We start from the raw sequence: 21,483 nt of genomic DNA, 5'->3' as shown, positions 1-21,483 counted from the left end.
ATGCTGGAATTCTGGAGAGTCTGCACTCTGCACCCCGCCTATGCCAGCAGCTCTGCTTATACAATGTTGGGTACAAAGAAGCTGGTGGTCTAAAGTTACTTGTAACAGAAATAAAAAAACAACTCAGCACAGCTGGCTGCTGACATTTTTCAAATGCAGGTATAACACCCATTTACAGGGAGCCCAGAGACTGCTGTTATGGCAAGGAACCTGCTGTGAATAGATCATAGCTGGAAAGAAAAAGCAAAATGTATCTTCTAGTTAGCATTACCAGATGGCAATCAGCCTCCAAGGCAAGGGAAGCAACACAGACTTCCTACCATACAGAAGTTTCAATTTTGATGTGAGTGAATAAAAATGCTAGAGTTAAGGTTAATCTGGCCATTTCCAGCTATGGATGATACAAACCCTGTGAAATGCATTCTCTAGCCAGGAAAAAGTAGAGTTCATGAATACAGAATTTGCTGGAAATAGAATTCAAACAGCCCACAAAAAGCACAAATCACAGTTTTACAATATCTCTAAGGTGAGTTTTGCCTAACTTTGAAATTCCCACCTCTGAGTATAAAGAGCCACCTCCCCAAGCTGCACAGACAGATGAGAAGAAAACTGCTAAAAACACTCCAGGTGTTATTTTGGCCCAACTCAGCTCTCCTGCAGTCACTTGAGAATTGTTTGCAGATTTTCTGCTGTTCTGAACCATGCTCTGAGCTGCAGCAGCAGCATGTCAGCTCTGACCCAGGGCTGCTGAGGTGAACAGGGACATGTCTTTTGTCAGGGTACAGAGAACAAGACTCAGACCTGCCTTTCCACACAGCTTCAGTGGAAAAACCAGAATAGCTATCACAAGCTCCCAGGGCTACCAACGTTCCCAGCACTCTCAAGGCAGCAGCCCCAGCTTGTCACTAAAACAGCAACTGAATTTCATGGCTTCAATGAATGTTAGGTCAAGCCCTTTCTGAGCAAGCCTAGACTTGATTTTGACTGAAATGAGTGAACCTTGATGTTTTGCATGATTCCAAATGAAAGCAGGTGACATTTGGCAGCTATGACAAGAGTTTTGGGTCTTTTTGAACTGAGCTCAAAGCAAAGCTCAGTGGCACATGCAAGTGCAAGGCAGCCTGGAAACCCTTGGAGCACAGCAAGCAGATACTCTGTTCACCACACTGAAGAGAGGCTGGTATATTTTGCACAGTCCCAATCTACCCAGTTTTTCTATCCCTACAGCTGAGGGGCAAAGCCTTGGGAAGCCAACCAATGTTTGAGCTTAAAAACCCCAAATGTTATATCCCTCTGCAACTTTAAAAGAACAGGTCAGTGAAACACAACCACTTCAGTCCAGGTAGGGTCTAGCTCTATGTACAGGGAGTTAGAAAAATGCACAATGAATGGAAAGCAAACACAGCAATCTCTGGCTCTAAGACACTGATGCTGCTCTTTGACCTCTCCCTGTGACTGTTCTGCTGGGAATTTTTGCCTTGCAGGGAAGATGGAAAGAAAGATACAAAAGGTAAAAAAAACCAGCATCATTTTTGCAAAAGGTATTCAAGTCCAGAATAAAGCTGCCACCAGCCAGCTGAGGAGATTACTGAACAAACACTGCTAAAGACCCACGACACTTCCATCTCTTTGTCATTCCAGCCTTTGTCTGTGAAGGCCAACCTCCATCACAAACCAAGCTGCAGGGGCTGTGCTGTGTGCCACTGGCTCAGGGACATGTGCTGTGCTTGAAGACTCTCTCCCATCACAGGACTGCAAAGCTGCCCCTTGCCACCAACTCACAACGACCAACCCCTGTGGCACATGGCCAAGCTGACAGGGCATTGGTAATCTACTTATTGCAGAGCTGGACAGGTCACCACCAGAAGGCACATGAGGGACAGCAGCACTTTGCCCCAGCTGGGGACAAGCTTCCTACCACATGGCACAAACAGTTTAGCAGCTGAACAATTTCACCAGTATATTAAACATGTACACTGAGCACATCACAGTGCTTCCCTCACACCAGGGTATGAGGGTGATCAGGTGCAAACGCTGGGAACAAACAGATGCACAGCATGGCCAAGCCCTTCTGCACATGCCAGTCCTTTCAAATAGTCTGTGTAAAAGTGCAAAGCACTTGGACAGGGGGGTTTGCAAGATCAGATGTGCTCTGCTGCTGCTTATCTAGGACTCGCTTAAAATCTGCAGCCTCAAAATGCTTGTCAAGCTTGTTTTTGTTACATAGCTCAAACCAGAGCAGGAGACAAAAGCAAAGCAGAAAGCAGCATTTTTATGTCCTCATCTCCTCTTTGGTAGCACCTTAACTGGTGACAGCCACTCACAGCCATTGCCAATCACCCCAAACCACTGACCTCGGCAGGCAAAGCCAGCTCCAGAAAGAAAGGATGGCTTGTTACCACAGAGCTCAAGTACTATCACCCTGACATTTTAAAATATATTTTAATTAGGAACAGGGGGGACATGCAACTACTGCATTCCAGTAGACTCCAAGCAGCCACAGGCACTAGCCTAAATTCCCAAATCCTTATTCACCTGGCAATTAGGGAAGCTGAGAGCTGCTGTGAGTGAAGTTTTGCACATTGCTGAATACAGCAATGTTCCACTGAGTTTCCCCAGGACAGCACAAAGAGGTCATAGCTGTCCTCCTGCTTTCACGCAGGATTTTCATTCCAAGCTGTTTGTTATACTTGAAGGTTCTTAAAAACTCAGAGCAGTTATTTTGTTGGGGAAAAGCCCTGTAGCTCCTTCATTACATTTTTACATCTTGACAACTCTTTCCAGCTCTGTTCCCCTGCCAAGCTCTCTTCTTTGAGGCCAATGGCACACTGTGTTATGCTCAATGAAAAAAGTGTATTGATTTTAATGTTTTTGGTTTGTGGAACATTTAGCTTGCTCCAAGCAATGGACAGAATTTACCAAGCCCAAGAAATATATATTAAAAGAGTATGGCACTGTCTAACTATGTTTTTTTTTGAGCCGTAGAGCCACAGAGCACAAAAACATGTTTATCTCAGAGATTAGTACTTCCAATAACAGCAATCTCATGCCACAAAAGACAGGAATAAAGACTTCATCAAGCTATTTTCTTTTGTATTCACCAATACAAAAAAAAATACAATTTTGATTATGCTACATTTGTGAACCATATCAGTCTGTTACCACCATATACTTGAAATGAGGTTTAAACAGAGTAGAATTATCATCATTTCGAGTTCTGAACTGAGCATTTTTAAAGTCTTCCAAGTATTATTCTACTAGTCTCCTAAGTTCAGGAACATTAAAAGCACAATAAAATAGGCTTCTCTAATACAGTATCAAAAACAGGCTCTCTCCAATACAAATAACACTTTAGAGACCTGCCTGGCCACAGCCTTGCTGAAGGAAATGATCGATAACAATTACAAAAGAAGGCATTTAGGGTCCAGGAAAGAGAACACATTTAGGAGCATGTTTAGCCCTGGGACAACTGCATGCAGAGTAGGATGTGGAGGGGGTGACATCCAGCAATGTTAATATTCCTGTGGGTTTCAGTGTGGGACTATTTCTAAGTTTAAAAATCAATTCTACCTGGGAGATAGAAACACTGGCATGTCATTGATTTTTCTTCTATAATAAATTGCAAAAAAAGCCCATGCCAGCTCTCTGGAACAATACTGCACAAGTACTGTATTAAAAAAGCCCACAAAACCCCAAAGAAAAACAAACAAAATTAAACTTCACATGTGTCTTCTACCTTCCATCTCCCTCAACTGTGTCCTTCCTGATTGCTATTACACCAGACAAGCATTTGAAAACAGCAAGTGCAGTTTCTCTTGTCCCTTAAACCATCTTTTCATTGTAAATCCCATAATCCAATTCTATAACTTTCACCAGCTGAATCTGTCAAGGTCATATGGAAAGTTGATGCTTCTGACCTTCCTCTACCTACAGTGTCTGTTGAATATTCCAATTGCAGCAGGCAAACCACACGTAGACAGAACCAAGCAAAGTACATTAAAGCCCAGGAGAATAAATGTTAAAATACTGTGTTCATGAATACAAATATCTGACATGTGACCACCTCTGGCAGCTTCACACCTCAAGTTTACACAAGGGAAAAGGCAAATAGGGAAGAGGAGAGATTGATAACTAAATGTCTGACCCAAACCCTCCCTCCTGTCCTGCAGAGGGCAAAGTCATGCTCAGGAAATCTCATTCTCACCATGTTTCAGAAAGCAAAATGAAATTGCAAATAAAAGATATGGAGGTGGCTAGGTTTGGTTGGGTTTTTCTAAGCACTTGTCAGAATACAACCATTCCCTGAGCAGGGAATGATGTGGCTGGGCTCTGCCACTCTGGCTTTCCACATTTCAGGTGGAAAGACCAAGATATGTCAGAACATGACAGACAATAGCAATAGCTTAAGCCAGCAAAGGAGGTGACTGCAGGGCAACAGCAGAGGCAGCAGTACAGGAGGGTGATGGTCTCAGCTGCCACCACAGGATTTGGTCCCTGGCACCTGTCAGAGCCAGGGCTCTGATGTTCCAAGGCACAGGACACCTTCCTGCTCTTGGCTAGGATTTGCCCCATGGCAGAGAGCAAAGCCAGCTTGCCTGCTCTCACCCTGATGGCCCACTCATGTCCCCAGCTGCTTTCTCAGGCTACATTTCAGTTCACCATAGACCAAGCTCTGTCCTTGTGCTCCTGTTTCAGCTACACGTGTCAGGAGTAATTGTGCACAGCAGCACGTTTCCCCTCTGCTCTGCCTTTGCAGAGAAGCTACCAGAAAAGGGCTGACTGTGTGCCACCAACTCCACACATCTGAGCAAGGACCCCAAAGCTTTCTGGTCCATGCCAGGCCTCAGATTCCATGCCCACAGGATAATGAACTTGCTGTTGGTCAAAGGATTAAAGGTGCAGATACAAAAAGTACCTTCAAGAGGGCTCCTGCAGCCTGCTAGGCACAGCAGGAAGGACCACACATCTCACACAGGCCTTGGCTTCCAAAGAGGACATTCAGGCCAAGTGACATTGAATCACAGCCCTCCATCTAGGAGGCAGCAAGGCTTGAAGAGAAAGGAAGAAAGAGAAAAAAAAAGGAAAAAACCAAGCAAAAATAAAAAGAAAGCCTGCCTTGCCCTAGGCAAATATTCCACCTCGGTCAGCTTTTGCAGACTGATCTATTTAGTGAGTTGTTTATTACAGCCAGTAACATATGCACATTTAAGTCACAGAGGAGACTTTTCTCTTAAAAAGCACCTGGCAGCAGAAAGCAGATATGTGACCAAGGTTTGCTACCATCTCAAGTGAAAGGGAGGTTGAGGCAGTGTCAGTGTTTGTTAGGAGCTGAGCCCATGGAGAAGCATAGCAAGCTGTGGTGGCAGCAGCACTGACCTTTTTCCACAGAGGCAAACACCATGGGCTCACAATGCCAAAGATACTACACTGACATCTCCATGGGAAAAGGAGAGTTTGGCAATGAGAATTCTGGGATAAGACTGCAATTAGTGAGACATATCTAGGTGCAGTTCCCATGCACTAGTCACAAGTGCCACACAGGCAGCCAGCTTTAATGAACACGATGCCCAATTCTGTGCAAACATCTGAAAACCTGTTAACAGGGTTATTACAACAACCTTGGCCACAGCAAAACTTCTACCTGTTTTAATTACAACACTGCTCACAGATCCCTGCTCCCACAGTCTGTTATGCATTCTCCTGAGGGTCTGTGCAGATTCACACTGCCAGCCTCACTCAGCCAAAGCAGATCCATGCTCTTGTCCTAAACTGAGCACACTCACCTATGAATTAACAAAAACCTTCCCAGGAACAGTAAGTCAACACAGATGCTGCAAGCCAATCTGCTCAAGGAGGCTTTCTGCTCACCCAGCATTCCATGCTGACCTACATAGCCAAAATTCGGGGTCTGTAGCTCTCTACACTGACATACAGCTCAAAGACTCCAAAATCTACCAAGAGTGGTGTGCCTTCTCCCTGTGATGCCAAGAATGGGTATTAACTGATGCATTTTGCAGAAACCATGATTTCAGCTGCTGAGAGGTGGCTACATTCCACGTAGCAGCTGAGATCTGTTCCCTTCTGTGTAACAAGAGCTGTAGGACAGGACACTGAAAAGGTTGCATGCCTTGTTAGGTGGATGTATCCATTTACTCCTGTGGGATGCAACTTTTGGTCTGACCTAAATTCTCCTTCGAGCAGTACTGGTGTAAGAGCCAGAACAGCTAAGAAAGGAATGTGTCCTGCGTGTGCATACATGTGTGTCTGTCCATCCATCTGTCCCAGCTGACCAAGAATGGAACTGATCAGGGCTTTCCTTTCATTTGCTTGGTGCTTTGGAATTCATGTTTTTAATAACTGCCAGATCACTTACTTAGGTCTGAGAGCACAAGAGAAAAGCTGGGGGAGGCAGAAGCAACTAAAGCATATCCATGTGGATGTGCTTGCTTATTCAGACTTGAGGCACAAAAGCAAACTGACGAAATTACCATGGGGTTTTTCTGTCTTTCCTGTGTTGCTGCTCTGCTTTCCAAACTCCTGCCCTGAACTGCTTATCCTTGTCCCGTTTACCAAGTGCAGTACAGACTGCATGAGATGCTCAACCTTTTGCAGATGAGGAGGAATGCAAGGGTTACCGTTTGAAGGCTGTTCTCTATTATAAAGCAGTCTTCAAAAACATGACTTCCTTAGGCAGCAGACACCTATCTTATGTATTTTGCTTTTGCTACTGACAAGAGGTATCTTCAGAAGCAGCACAATTCCTTCCTAAAAGGGTAGCAAGAAAAAGACCTTTCACTGCCCTCACTGGGCACAGTCAGGATGAGTCAGCTGCAATGCAAATGTTCATTTGTTTTTAGGTAGGATGGGCCCATATAGATGAGGGTAGGAGGGATTGAAGGGATTTTTTTCTGCAAGGAAGAGTGACCTTTCTTGAGGACATCTGCAGTCTCTCTGCCACGTGAGAGGAGTAGCTGCAAAGAAGCTCCAGGGTCATTAGCAAGTCTGGAATGCAGCAGGACCAGTGCCTACGTAAGCAAACACTCCAACACTGCTGGAAAAATGCTCAAACTGGTTTAAACAAAGATAGATGGGCTTCTGATAGGGCCCCGGGAGAAATCCCTGCACAAACTTTTCTTCAAGTGCCTCTGATACAGGCCAAGAAGGACAAAGTAAGAAAAGTGCTAACACTTTTCCCCTGATTGAGCTAAGCACTGAAAGGATGCTTAAAATCATTCTCCAAGAATTAGCACAATCAAAACAGGGGGAAAAAACGGTTTTGAGTAGTGTTTTTGTCCTACCTAATATGAATTCTATTCCAAGACTTCTAAAGATTTTGTATTACTGTGGACTCTTCAAAAACCCATGCAGAGAAACACAAAACAACAATGAAAATCCTCTTAATTCAATCTGTGCTTTATCGCACAAGGCCGCAGCAGGGGATTTCTGGCTGTGGGAATACAAATACTCATCAACGCTACAGCTCAGGGTCCTGCTCCAATTACTACCCAAACACAAAATGAGACAGTCCCAGCCTGAAGAGTTTTCAGTCTAAATACACCAGACTCGGTGGAAAAACCCCAGGCAGCCAGGGGAAGCCTCAGCAACACCCAGACTGCATTCCAGCTGCTCTGTGCTGCTGCTGCCCCTGCTGCCTCCCCAGCTCCCTCCTCCCGGCAGCCTGCCCATGTCCCACCCCTGCACCGCCAGCTAAAAGCGACCCTGCCCATTTGTCTCCCACCCCCAAGGGATTTCCCACTCCCCGCCCCCAGCTCTCCCGAGGATGGTGCAGAGCAGTTTGAGTGGGCTCTGGTGACACGAGTGACGTGGGCTGTGCGGGTAATCCGTGCCCTGCTGTGACATGCCAGCCAGCAGATGCTGACAGAGCTGGCCAGATGGGTACCTGGGGTCTCTGCCACATCCCTGAGCTCCCCAGTCCTATGGGAAAGTGGCTTGGGGAGCTGCACAGCTCCTCCCCAGGGTCACCCCCACCTCCTTCCCTTGAGTTCATCCCTCTCAGCTCAGAGAAGGTTTCAGACACCTCTGTCTTGCTTTTATCAGCCCTGATGGCTTTCCAGCTTTGACAACCAGAGTCACTCCGCCTGCCTTCCTTGCTCCAGCTCCCACCCTGCAGCACATCACCGAGGTTTTGCACACAACAGGATTGACACAGCAGGGAGTCAAAGTCTGCAGGGAGGTAATCATGATTATATCTTTATCTGCAAGGGCACCAGATGCACTGAGAAATAAAAATGGCTGCTGAAGCAACAGGAGAGGAGAGCAAGAGATTCTCAGGCTGCCTTGTACAGTCCCTGCAGACACTACAACAGAGACAAAGAGGAGAGGGCAGCTGCACTAGGGCTTGGGGATAAACAGGTCCAGAGGGGAGGAGGAAACAGAGCAGAAAAAAACCAGGGCATTAGAGTAACGCTGCAAGTCTTGCACCATCAGAGCAAGATTTGGGATGGTTTCTGCATAAGCAGGAGCATCTTTTAACACCTTCCCCTACAATGTTTGGGAAGGAACAACATTCCCTCCAAAGACAACTCTCTGTCTTGAAAGTCTGCTGGTTTATGAAACAAGATTCCTTCACAGGGAAGAAAGAGCTTTCCTTCCTACAGCTGATCTAAAACATCACATAATTTCTGCCATGCCTGGATGACCTTCCCAGCCCTCCTTAAAGGCTCTTCTATATGCCTGCTTTTCAACTCCCCATGACCCTGAGCACTAAAGTGCTACTGCATGGGCTGAAATGTCCAACCCCATGAGGCTCTAGCTCTCTCCTGGCAAACTCATCCTGGGTTTGCTATCTGCAGCATCACGTGGAAGGGACTCTGGGAGCAGAGCCCAAGCACTGCACGCAGCACAACACTGCACAAACCAACCATTTGGGACCAAGAGCACATAATGGCCGCAAGCCTTACCCGTGCTCTGATCCTTTAGGAATGGAGAGCAAGAGGAAGAAACGCACATCAGTGGGATCTGCCAGTGCCACTGGGATTACACTGAGGTTTTGTATTCCAACTCTGCTCAGCTGAAGCAGGGCTCTTTAAGGACCTAATCTCCGTGTGACTGTTCCCAGCAGGATAACAGGGACTTAGGGAAGCACAGTCACGACGGCCGCGCTCTCAGGCACGTGGGCTGCAACTGCCCTGGCCAACTCTGAACCCACACAAACCCCACATTTCCCCAAATGCCCCTCTGTTTAAGAGCTGTCTCCTCTCACTGTGCACCCAGAGCTGATCACAGTACCCAGAGTTCATAAGGCAAAGCAGAAGTAATGAGACAGAGTTAAAGCATCATGTTTCAGGCTATTGGCCTACATCCCTATCACTTGGTGTGGGTACTGCTGGGCAGAGATGTGGACATCAGTCATGCAACTCAACTGGATTCCAACACTCCTATCTGTAGTGGTTGTTTTGGGTCTTTTTCTGACACCAGTGTAGGAGAACAGCTGAAAGTTAGTGCTGTGTTAATGCAGAGTATGGTCAGAGGCAAGATAAAACTTGGAGACCACTCACCTGGGCAATGCATTGAGACACCATACCCATACTGGAGTACTAGCTAAACTGCTCCTGGTCCCATTCCCACAATTAAGCAGATTTTGCCTCACTTGTTAACAGTGCACCTACCTCAGCAAGGGGTGGGGGCCAGCAGCACCCCTGCAGCATTTATGCTGGACTGGGTGGTGGGTCTTTCTCTTAACTGTGCAGCCAGACTAATACACAAAGCAGCTTGTTTTAAACATTCACATTCCACTGCTGCAAGAGGAAAACTTCCCAGAGCACAGGCTGCCACCTTCCAAACAAGGTCAGACACTGACCTCCTCCCCCACCGCCAATGACCTTATTAGCACTGATCATGGTTCTAATAATATCCTGCATTGTAAGCAGGCCATCTGCTGTAACATTTCACTACAAACTTGGGGAATTGCTTGATTTGAGTATGCTCATGTCCCAGCAAGCCAATTGTGCCCTCTCAGGTACATGCCTCTTCCTCACAGCTTTAAGCTAAATGTTGCAGAAAGGCAGCTCCAGGTCTTTTCAGCTTGGAACTGAAGCATGCAGAGGACAGCACTGAGCCACTCCCAGGTGCTGGCTTCAGACAGATGAGGTAAAAATAAGAGTTAGTGGTTAATAATCCCTCACTCCAGCATCCGGCTCCTCTGACAGTGAGGACATCAAGTAACCATGTCACTGAAATCCTAAACCAAGCCAAACACTAACCAGACATTCAGACAGCCAGATGCAAAACCCAGGGCTCCCAAGGGATCAGCATTACTTTTGTGCTATGTACTCTCTACTGTGTGGACAGCAGAAAGATTTCACTATCCTAGCACATTAGCTATGGTTAAGCTGAATATTTTCACTGCCACTACAGAACAGGGGGCTTTCCTAATAGGCAGGTAAGCTTACAGAACTAAGCATCCTTGATAGCTATTCCTTTGGAAGGAGCCAGGGTTTAAAATGCTTACTCAGTTAGGACACCTGCCTAAAACACCCAGACTCTTGCTACTACAGCAGCACAGTTACACTCAGCCTTCAAAGGCTTTTTTTTTTTGGTACTGCTCCTGTGAGGTCAAAAAGTGCAATTACGCACAGAGACCAACATTACAACACTTTGAAGCAGTTTGCATCACCACAAGGCTCTGAAAGGTGGTTTCCCAAATACTTGGCTTTTCCTCTAATCAAAAGACTGTCATCATACACGACACAAGCCCTACATGGGGTGAGGAAGGGGGTCAGTGCCTGGGCCCCTGCTGTTTTATGAACAGCAATAAAATAGTATTAATAAGCCAGAAGTAAAACTGTGCCTAGTATGGGGCAACATTCACCCAAAGTCTTCAAAGCATTTATTTTAAAACCAGCAAAACAGTATTTATAGGGGCAGAATTTCAAAGAGCTCAGCTCCTCACTTGGAAATCTAACCACTTATTGAAATGCTCTGTGGGAGATGTCAGGCGATGGGCTCTCCAAAAAGCCTGGCACATCTTGTTTATATTTGTTTTAAAGCTTCTAAACAGCTCAATTACATAAAAGCATGTTGCTGCACCCTCCTTCAGACGGGTGAACCAAGTGGCAGAAAGCTATTGTCAGCTAAGGGATTACATCAAACTGATGCTATTCCACTGAAGAAATCCACCAACTCCACGTGCTCGTTCAGTCACTTCCCTTGAAGGCATCTTTCACCACCTTCCCCCCAGCTCATTCTGCTGGCCTAATGCAATCAGGAGCATGAGAAGCCCCTAAATAGCTTCACTGACACTGCAGCAAGACAGGGCATCACAGCCAAGCATCCTCTTTGCCCCAGACTCTGCCCAGGCATAGAGACTTGTAGGTTTGGTGCTTCTATTTCAATCCTAGCTACTGCTACCCATCAGGGCTGGAAGATGTAATGCTTGAACTTCTTCCCTAGCAGAATTTGGCAGTGCCATATTTTGCAACATGGCACCATTTGAGGTGCCAGAGCTCACTGTACACACACACACACCTCCTTTTTGTGCTCCCATGGCCAACTTCTGACTCACAGCAGGCAGGGTGAATGCCAGCACAGCCACTTGCTATTGAACCCAGCACCTCATCTCCCTCCTCCCTGGTGCTCACAGAGCATCCCCCTGCAGTTCTGCTGGGTCACAGGCATGGAGCTTGTGCTTGCAGATCCCAGCAGGCTTGTCAAGACTGCAAACTCAAGGTGTGCATGCAAAGCAACTCCCAAAAGCCAAAGGTGGCAGGGCAAACCACCACAGGCAGCTCTCCTCCTTTTAGAGAGTGCCCAAGAAGACCACTTCCCACATTCAAAACTTGATGCAACAGCTCACTCCAGCACAAGGAGCTCTTTGCTGCCTGCAGGAACTCTAAAGCACTTAAAATCAGGTTTAAGTATTTTGCAGAACTGGAACCTTGGTCTGCAGGGCTTTGCCCTTCAAACAGGAAAGAAAGCCTCAGGAGCAGGAGGTGGCATGCCATGGCCAGTGAACATTGCAATATGCCCATAAAAGGTTTCAAAATCTATCTGCTTAAGCACACACAGTAGCTCAGAAGGGTTTAGAGTCAACATCCCAAAAGAATTTCTCTCCTGCTTTTTTAGGCAAGCGTGAGCAGCAGTCAGCACTTTACCATCATCTTCCCAACCAGAAACCCAAGGTTACTCTTGGCTAATATTAATAATGTAAATGCTCTGGCTTTACCCTTTGAGGATGGTGGTTTGCTCACGCCACAGGGAGAAGAACGAAGCAACATGAGCTGCAGGCAGCAGCAGAGGCCCTGCATTGCCAGGGCTGCTGGTGAGGAAAGGAGGGGTGAGGCTGGCAGCAAAACCCCACTGCTGAATTTGCTTGGCCCATCTCCCTGGAGAGGCTGGCCTCCAAAGTGTGGTCTCAGGACCAGTTTGTGGGTACAGCTCTGCTTTCCAACATGCACAAAGGGGAAAAAAGTACATATGTCTGAGGCCCAAGGAAAAGCTGTAATCAATTAATGAGCTGCAAGAAGACAGACAAGGATGGTGCTCCTGTCCTTGCCCCTTGCATTAGGGGTGCCTCCCAACGTGCCAGCCTGTGCCTACACCTCTGCCAGCCTCTTGAACTTGTCCCAGAGACACCAAGCATGAGACTGGCACTCACACAGGCAACAGCAAAGGCATCTGCTCCTGTGTGGGCAAGCCCCCAGGAGAAATGTGGGGTCAGGAGGTCTGGGGCACAGATGGTGCTCTCCATCTACTGCACAGCAAATACCCAGTCACCAAACACCCTCTGCAGGAGTATGAGCAATGAGCTGAGAGCATCCCTCCAGGGTAGCATCAGAACTAGTCTATGCCAGGAAACCTGCAGATATCTCACCTTTCTTGCCATGTTACATTGGACAACACCAAGATTACAAAGCACATGTCCTTGTAAATGTAAAGGCCAAGGTAGTGCTACCTGCTGGGGCTGCTCAGCTACAGAAAGAGCCAGCAGAGATAAGGACAAGAAAAACCTCTTCACTCTCTAACACACCTCAAAGATCACCTGCTTGCTTTAGAGCACAGACAAGAATTCCAGTCAAGGACTCTGCAAGGACTTTTGCAAATGGCTGGAAATGAATAAAACCTTCCTGCATCTCCCTGTCTGCTGCTGTCCTTGCAGCACTGTCACCAGGTAACACCAGCCTGTTTCCAGTTACACAAGTTCATCACCCAGCAGCTCTGCAGAGAGCCAGGACCAAGGCAATTCCAGCTGCTGGACCTTGTGTTCAGTGCCTAAGGTGCTCTGTCCTCCTGCTAACCCTGCCAGTGGCAGCAACCTACAATAGAGAAGCAAGGGGACAGCTCAGAGCAGCAACCTTCTAAACCTTGACTGCAAAACCCACCAGTGCTCATCTGCCACAGCTCAGCTGTCAAAAAGTCACAGATAAATGAAATGAGACTACAGGGCCATCAGAGAAACCACTGGATTACACTAAACAAACCAAACATGCTGTGCACACACCTCTGTCCCACAGAAAGATCAGCTAGGCAGATGAAAGAGCCAAGGTGTATCCTTTCCCTGGAAAGCTGAACATGCCCAGGGAGGTCACACATCATCTCCAAGTAACCAGCCTTAACCCCACAGACAGCATCTGCAGTGCAGATTTGGGGCAGGCCTGGGGGATGCTCAGCCTCAGGCAGTGCCAGGTCAGCTTCTCCATCAGAGCTCTCCATCCCACAGATGTGCCAAAAACTTCTGAGAGTATAGACAGAATGTGTGCCAATTAAAGTAAGCTGTAAAAATATGGAGTTTGTTGTAACCTATAGACAAGAAGGGATCAGGCCTAAATTATTTTTTTCCCCCCACAGCTCTCCTCCTTGAAATACCAATTTACTTCAGAGAGAAATACAAAGAGAAATATAGAAATTAACAGAGAAAAACAGAGAAATACAGTATTAACAGTTTTTATAAATAAAATTGAGTCTAAATACTTTATCCCTATTTTAAGCAGTTTGATTTGGTAGTTAGAAAATGCTGTAATACACACAAGTATCCAGAGTGGACAGGAAGCTGCTGCAAATCTACTGTTGTCATACAGGTAAGTGGCTTAATGACCAAGGAAAAGTGAGTGTTTGTCACACAGGTCACTTGGCTCAGCACTGCTCTTGTGGAATATATACATCTCCATTACACTGAGCTGAGACATGGAGGCATGTCTCCAAAAATATCACTATGGCTTTGTTTGCTTTCTTCTTCCTCTCTAAAAGTGTAACCATATGCTAAGTTTAGTGGGTGTTTTTAGTTGTTTCCTAATTTGGAGTTTATTTAAACTAAAAAAAAAAATAGATTTTATTGCCAACCAGTAAGTCAGAAATAATTCTAGTCAAGTCAGCATAAAACAGGTACAAATTAGCATGAAAACTGTGAGGAACAGCCTCAGGTACATCAGTTTCAAGATCATATAGTACATCCATTGCCTAAGCAGTGTGAACTTTTTGGATTGCCGTGGGATTTTGAATATTATTACTAGAGAATAACACTTCTTTTAGAAAATAGACAATTTAGACAAAACTACTTTTAACTTTTCTTTCTGCCTGTTCACAGAAAACTTTTCACCTTCTTTTTATAGAGCACTGCTTTGAAACATGCAATAGTTTAACGTTTTTCATATGAGACCTCCCAAAGTCAAAACTCACATTACTGAAAAATTTCACCCCACTATTTTCCATCTCAAAATGCTCTTTGAAGCTTCAATTCATATTAAGTTCATAAAGAAAACTTTAAAACCCCTAAACAGCAAAAAACCTCAGCCCACACCTCACAAAGCTGCTCTGCAAATTTTTTTAAAGCCCAAGTTGTCAGTGCAGATACCCAAACTGTGAGCAGTATAAATCAAAGCCTCTGTGAACACCTGATGTGCATTACCTACACATTTTTATATAATGTGTCACCATCTCCTAATGCCCCATCTCTCAGCTCCCTGCTCCATTAGTGACCAAAGATGATGCTCTTTTTTTCCTTCCTGACAACATGAGAAACTGAAAACACAACCAATGACGTTATGGCCAGAAACTAAGAGTTGGACAGGCTCATATCCCACCCTCCTGATCCAGCCTGAATAGGGAAGTTAATGACTTGATGAGCAGCCCACCAAGATGCCAAAACAAACCTTTGTAGGAATTGCCATGAGCCAGCAAACCATGTCCCAGTCCTTACAAAAAGCACTGGCTCTGCAAGGGGCAGTGCACACTGAGCAAGGGAGAGAAGCAACAAACAAACAAACCCAGAGGCCACCCAGGTTAACAGGGATGACATGATATTCCTCTCCTTTGCTCAGAACGTCTCTGGCAGGACCTGCCCAGGAGGTACCAGAGAGCACTGGCCAGTCAGCAGCCCTCGTGGTCACTTCTGGAAGGGGGGTGGCCCAGCACAGCCAGCTCTTGTGCCTCTGGACTGCCCTGCAATCAAGCAGTGCAGCCTCTCCTGCCATTCACACAAATTAATTCAGAGAACACTGCTTCCAGAATAACAAGGAGGGATGCACGAGTAGAGTGAGAGCTCTCTTGGCATCTGATTCAAATCGCAGCTTTTTGCAAGGAACTATTTTTAAGCTTTGTATCAATCTGCTTGAGAAAGGTTCCTTCTGCTGCCTACAAATGTGCAAACTCCCCCTTCAAAGAAACACAGCTCAGGACAGCAAGAATCCAGCCTTGCACTTTCAGCCTAATCAAGACCAGATATTTCAAAATACCATTGCACAACACACAACGTTCCTGCAGATCATGTTCTGGTGACCCCCACCTGAGCATCAGGGAGGGCCCCCATTACCTTCAAGGAGTCCTTGTGCTCTTCACAAGATTACAGGTAGCACACAGTTGCCTGTGAAAGAACCCACACTGAGGCAGTCTCACAGCTTCTGGAAACACTACTGCTTTTTCCCACTGGAAAATGTGTGGAACTACTATAGGAGATGGAGGAAAAAGGGTTTCAGTAAGCATATGGATGCTGTGCATGACCTGACCAGCGAGGTGAAACCATTGTTTGCTGGGTTATCAGAAGTTCCTGTATGAAGGCATTGTTCAAGCTTAAGAGGTCTGTGAGAAAAGAAAAACAAGCAACAGCAGCACACAATGGATGCAGATAAGCAAGGTCTGAACAAAGCCCTGGGCGGCTGCAAGACAACGGGAAAACTTATTAGCCACAAGCATCCTATATCCTGCCTCCAATAAAGCAACACAGATGTTCTGCTAATGCAGGGCATGAAAAGACAAGAGAGCACTAAGCAGCTATTGAGCCTTCCACAGGAGAGAGGGTCAGTGTTCCACAGCTGTTGGGCACAAAGACATCCACAGGATGGGCAGAAAAGCCTCTTAAAGGGTCTGAGAATGTAACATCTCTCTGGTGATCCTTACAGCCATGAGCCCCTCAAGACCACTGCAAACACGGCTCTGCAAGCCCAGCTCTAGCCCAGGAACAGAATGATCATTGTTTGAGGGTTTAGTCCCCAGGAGAGTTATCAACACACACACACTGGACTGGAGCAGCCCTCCATGGCACAGGGATACAGGGCTGTGCCCACTGAGAGCTGCTGGATCCATGGGGCTGAAGAAAGTGCTCCAAGATCCACTTTCTTCTCTGCAAAGAGGGGTGGAGAAACAGCCTCATCACCTGTGGCCAAGTGCTCTGCACAGTCAGACCTCTCCTCCAGTGCTTCCTAAAGACAGCGTTGTCAGCCCTCCATGAGGCCTTCCTAAGTCCAAAAAATCTGTTCTCTGGAAAATTCAGACCACTCAACCAGCACATACTGGGCATCTGCTAATGAGTCAAGAGGAAACTGCAACCAGAACATTATTTAACAGCCAGTTACACAGGAAACACTCTGAGCTGTAGAAGATGACACCCTACTCCTTCCCCCGGGTTTTCTTTTTTTTTTTTTTTTCTTTATTTTTTTTTGTTTTCTTAACATGGTGTTCCCCATCCCATTCCCACTGCTTAAGTGGAAAAAGTGTTTGCTCATACCAGTGGGTGGGATTTGAACTCCAGCTGTGCATGGTCCTGCAGGTTGTCCCAGCCCAGCTGTGCAGAGAGGGGCTGGCACAGAGAGCCTGGGTGTGCTGCAGGAACTGCACTGCCAACAGCACACGTGGGGAAGCGTCACACACCGGGTGACAGCACAGCTCAGAGCCAGCCAAGCTGGGTGGCTGCACAGGGACACCTCCCCAGGATGCTGCAAACACCAGCAAGGGGCACAAAACTACCCTCCACAGCATGACAGCCCTCCTTTCCATTCACCAATAAACACTAGAAAATACCAACATATTCATCTCTTCATTAAAAGTATCTCCACTGCCACTGGCTACAATTCAAAAGTTTCAAGGGCATAAAGAACAAGATTTTTTTTTTCACCTTCGATTAAAAAAAAAAATGTTTGTCTCTCACTGTCGGCAAACCAGCAATGTAAATGAACATTTGAAAGTCACTGTACAACTAAGAGTCATTTTATATAATCAGATGAAATAGAGAAAACCGAACGCAAACAGAAAACTTGAGTTTCTTGAAAAAAGAGAAAAGAAATGAAAATAGGAAGAAGCCACTAACAGGAGCAAATGGATAAACTAGTGTTAGTTCAGATCCAACCCTGGTCTGAACCTCTGCATATATAATTCTACTCGTTCTGTTACTCATTATGCTCATAAAAATAAAAACAAATCTTTTCAAGCAACAGTTGAAGTTCAAGAGAAAACTTTTAAGATTATAAAATTTTCCAGAACCCTTCTAGAAATTTTACCAGGTTGATTATCTTGGTCAAAACATTAAATACAATGTCAAGAATTCTCATTTGCTATCAGTTACCCATATGGCCTCAGAGTAAAAATACTTTAGAGAACTCGTACATTTGGGAAAAAGAAAAAAAAAGTGGATCTTCCTTTCCCAAGAACTATGGTGAAATGAGGCCAGAAAGAGATGCCACATCCCCCTCCTGTGAGCACCCCCACTCCTCACCCTGACTCACAGTCCAGGTCATTGGTATTTTTGAAAGTCACCCCTGGAACTCCAGCAGGGACAAGCAACCAAGAGCCATTTACTGCCTCCAAAATCGACTCTGCAAGGATTAGCACCAACCTCAAGGCTCAGCCATAGCTCCAAAGGCCTGGCAGTGCCATCGAGTTTATGTGTCCCTAGCAGAATGCATTTTCCCAATGGCTATTTCTGGAAATGTTGTTCTCCAAATATTTTGGCTGGTCCTCATCTACAGGACAACGTTAAAGTGCATTTGCAACTCTGTCTCCAGGAAATATGTGTAAAATTGATTCATTATCTTAAAATGCTGCTTTCATTCCTGCTCATTAAAAGCACATTTCTGGTCCCTGCACCAAATGCACAGCTGATACGATCTGGACACTCAAAACTGGGTTTTAGTTCTCTCTACTCTTTTTATTTCAATTTGCTGCCCACAACCTGTGTTCCCTGTTTCAGGGACAGCTGTATCAGACCTGAGCTAGCACTGAAAAATGTCCTGGGTAAAATCCTGTGTCCCTGCAATGCCCGGCACTCCAGGCAGTGCAGCCGAGTCAGACTCAGCCCGGATTGCAGGAGCTGCATCCTCCCTGCAGACAGAGCAATAAACAGCTGTTCTGCACATCCCACACCCTGCAGCCCAGCCACTCAGAGGGAAAGGAAAGCAAGGAAGCCGAGGTAAAGCACGCGTTCCAGTCCTCACCTTTAGGGAGTCAAAGCAGGCAATAACTCGACCATTTTCCACATGGCAACTCCGTGACGGATGGGCGAACTTGCACTCTGCATCAGACCGAGAGCAAGTCCCTCTCTGAAACTCTCGACACACTTCTAACGTCAGCCATTTTGTATCACGAACCAGGGAAACGTTTACAGCCATATTAAAAAACAAAAATTAAAATGCAAGCAATCGCACCCTTCCTCAGGGTAATATTTACTGCTGATCTTCTTTTTTTTTTTTCTTCTTTTTTTTTAAAAAAAGGGTAAAAAAGTGAATTCAAGTTAAACGTGAAGAAATAACTAACTTGTTGCTTTGGTAGAACTCCTATTCATCAGCACTTAGGTTTTCATTTAAGTCAAATCGTGTTTCTTTAAACAAGAATTAAACATAAAGCCAATCATAAAATAGAAATCTTATCAGAACAACTGAAAATCAAATTAGAGGCCAGCTCCTAAAAGTGCAATTGTAGAAGTTAAAATACAAGTGTTATATTTTGTGCCACTGCCAAAGTTACTTGCAAATAACTGGCAGACTTTCAAAAGAATTCTGTGCTCTCCAGTTAATGGTTTCAATTATTCTTGCAAAAAGCATATGCTGCTGGCAGCACTTCAGTTTGTGGAATGGTCTCGGTCCTTGGGGAGAAAACTTCGGGTTTTGTTTTTTTTTTCCTTCTATTTCTTGCTTCTAAAAATTATGGTTCACGAGCATCAAAACAGGCAAATGGATGTCTGCTTTTTTTTTTCCTCTTTCTTTTCTTTTAAATATTTGCTACATAGTCGGGGGAAGGAAAAAAAATAAAATGGCTGAGCAAACTGCGTGTAAATGGGGAGAAAAAAAAAAAAAAAAAAAAAAAAAGGGCAAGGCTGGAGGAGCCGCCGTCAGGGCACGGACCGCAAGCAACGCCGAATTAAACAGAGAGGGGGGCGAGGGGCAGAGAGAGGCAGCCCTAGACAGAAATCCAAGCAGCGGTGGCTTCAGGAAAGGCACTTTTCAGCAACCTGCAGGAAAAAGAGAAATAGAATCAGCCAGGAGCCTGCGGCCCCGCTCGGGCGGGCGGGCGCGGGGCGGCGCCGGCGGCCATTGCGGGCACGGGGGCACTGCCCGCGCCGCGCTGCGCACGGGAGGCGGCGCCGGCCAATGGCGCTCGCCGTTACAGCAGCACCCGCGGGCAGCAGACCAATAGGAGAGCCCGTCTCATAGCGCCGCGCTGGTGCCCGCCGCAGCCCCGGGACGCGCCGGGCCCGGCCGGGACAGCCCAAACTGCGGGGCTGCTCCCCATAAACCCCCCCGGACTACGGGGAACGGTCCGCTCTTCAGCATCTTTATTTATATATTTTAAATTAACATTAACTAACCCACCCCCTCTTCTGTAGGAAGCTTTCTTACACGCACGGCTCCGGCTCAGCCCTGCTCCGCACTCTCAAGGTGTTCATCAAACCCAGCCCAGCGCGGGGCTGCTCCTGCCGTGCCGCATGGAGACTCCGCTCTGCACTCAGAGCCTACAAAACCGAGAGCAAACCCGACAGGGAAACCTAAGCCACACACACACACACGCGGAAAAAATTAACTCATTGCTCACAGCTGTAGTTTTCCACCAGACCAAAGGCAACTCGAATTACTCTGACTCCAGCAACTCGTGTTATACAACAAACAACTTCCAATGCATTCCAGTTGAAGGCTTCCTTGGCATCCACTAAAATGTTAAGCTGTCCCTAGAGTCTCCCATTCTAATATTAGCTGCACCATTGCCGCCTGATAGGATTGGGCCGTTTCCAAGTTGCCAAAATCCAGCCCTTTATCTTCCTATAAAGTACGACCGTCCACTTTTGCAAACATTTGACAGGCGCGGGATGCTGCCTGTGTGACTGCTATTCAGATTTCAAGCTTTCGTAGGAGAAGAGCCTTCAACTACAAAAGAAGGAAGCTTAAATTCCTCTTTTATTATTGGTGTGTTATTGCAATTACACTGATCAGTAACTGAAACCTACTGGAGCTGGAAACAATGGAAACAATGCTACCAAGGAGGAAGTGTGGGAAGAGGCTGTCAGCAGCAGCAGGGGGTGGGGCACAGAGGCTGTTTGATTCACAGATCGAATTATTTCAATTTAGAAAAAAACAACGCTCGTTAAACCTACACGGCAAGTACTTTCTAGGCTTAATTAGACTCAAGTTGATAACAAAACCTGCCCAGATCGCTGCAATCCAGCTTGAGGCATCAGCACAAAGCTTGGTCTGACCCATGCTTCTGGAAGGACCTTTGCATTTTTGCACATCAGGTGGGGAACAGAGACTGCAAATGTCATATTTGCTTAGCGTGTTTTAAACTTCAAAGAGAAGGAAAAAAGGCACATCTAACCATGCTCGTGTCTTTTGGGTTTTGTAAAGAGATGCTCTAAATCAATTCCAATTTTGCAAACAGGGCAAATTTATACAAGAGTTCCATTCACTGATATGTGGGCTCCCTCTTCAAATGAGCTCAGAAGGTAAAAGAAAATAAAAGATGGGCAAAAATCTTCTGCAGGGAGCTAAGGACTAGCTGGGTGCAGCTCTTATAAACGAGCTAGAACAGGTCAGATATGGGTGGGGATTAGAAAGAATGCACTCTCAGAAGTTCTTTCAAGCAGACTGAAATACAACCATCTTGTGGATTAAGTGCCTGTTCCACAGGGAAGTGAGGGTCTGTTAATGCTGGGGATAGAATATAATGGTCTGACTTAACATACAGTTACACTAAACACCAAGATATCCAAACAGTGTAGTAATATCTGCCCTTCCCAGCCCTTCAAGCTCAAGAAATCCCAGTATAACA

General features: G+C 46.0%; 1 protein-coding gene across 17 annotated transcripts in view; it reads right to left on the bottom strand.

Moving 5' to 3' along the window:
• MBNL3 (muscleblind like splicing regulator 3) overlaps positions 1-21,483 on the bottom strand; it is an 89,612-nt gene that overhangs the window by 36,580 nt on the left and 31,549 nt on the right. For 8 of the 17 annotated variants that reach the window (XR_013776002.1, XR_013776003.1, XM_079318918.1 and 5 more), the window contains exon 2: positions 18,660-19,672. The exons of the other annotated variants lie outside the window; for them this stretch is intronic. Coding sequence is in view for 6 of the 8 variants with exons in the window: in XM_079318918.1 (XP_079175044.1) it covers positions 18,660-18,833 (174 nt within the window). In the remaining 2 variants the exon portion in view is untranslated. The remainder of the gene's footprint in view (positions 1-18,659; positions 19,673-21,483) is intronic. 17 annotated transcript variants of the gene reach the window in all.

The sequence above is a fragment of the Erithacus rubecula genome (genome assembly GCF_903797595.1).
Source record: "Erithacus rubecula genome assembly, chromosome: 15".
NCBI classification, from domain to species: Eukaryota; Metazoa; Chordata; class Aves; order Passeriformes; family Muscicapidae; genus Erithacus; species Erithacus rubecula.
Note: the sequence above shows the minus strand (reverse complement) of the source record. Positions and strands in the feature narration are given on the sequence as shown.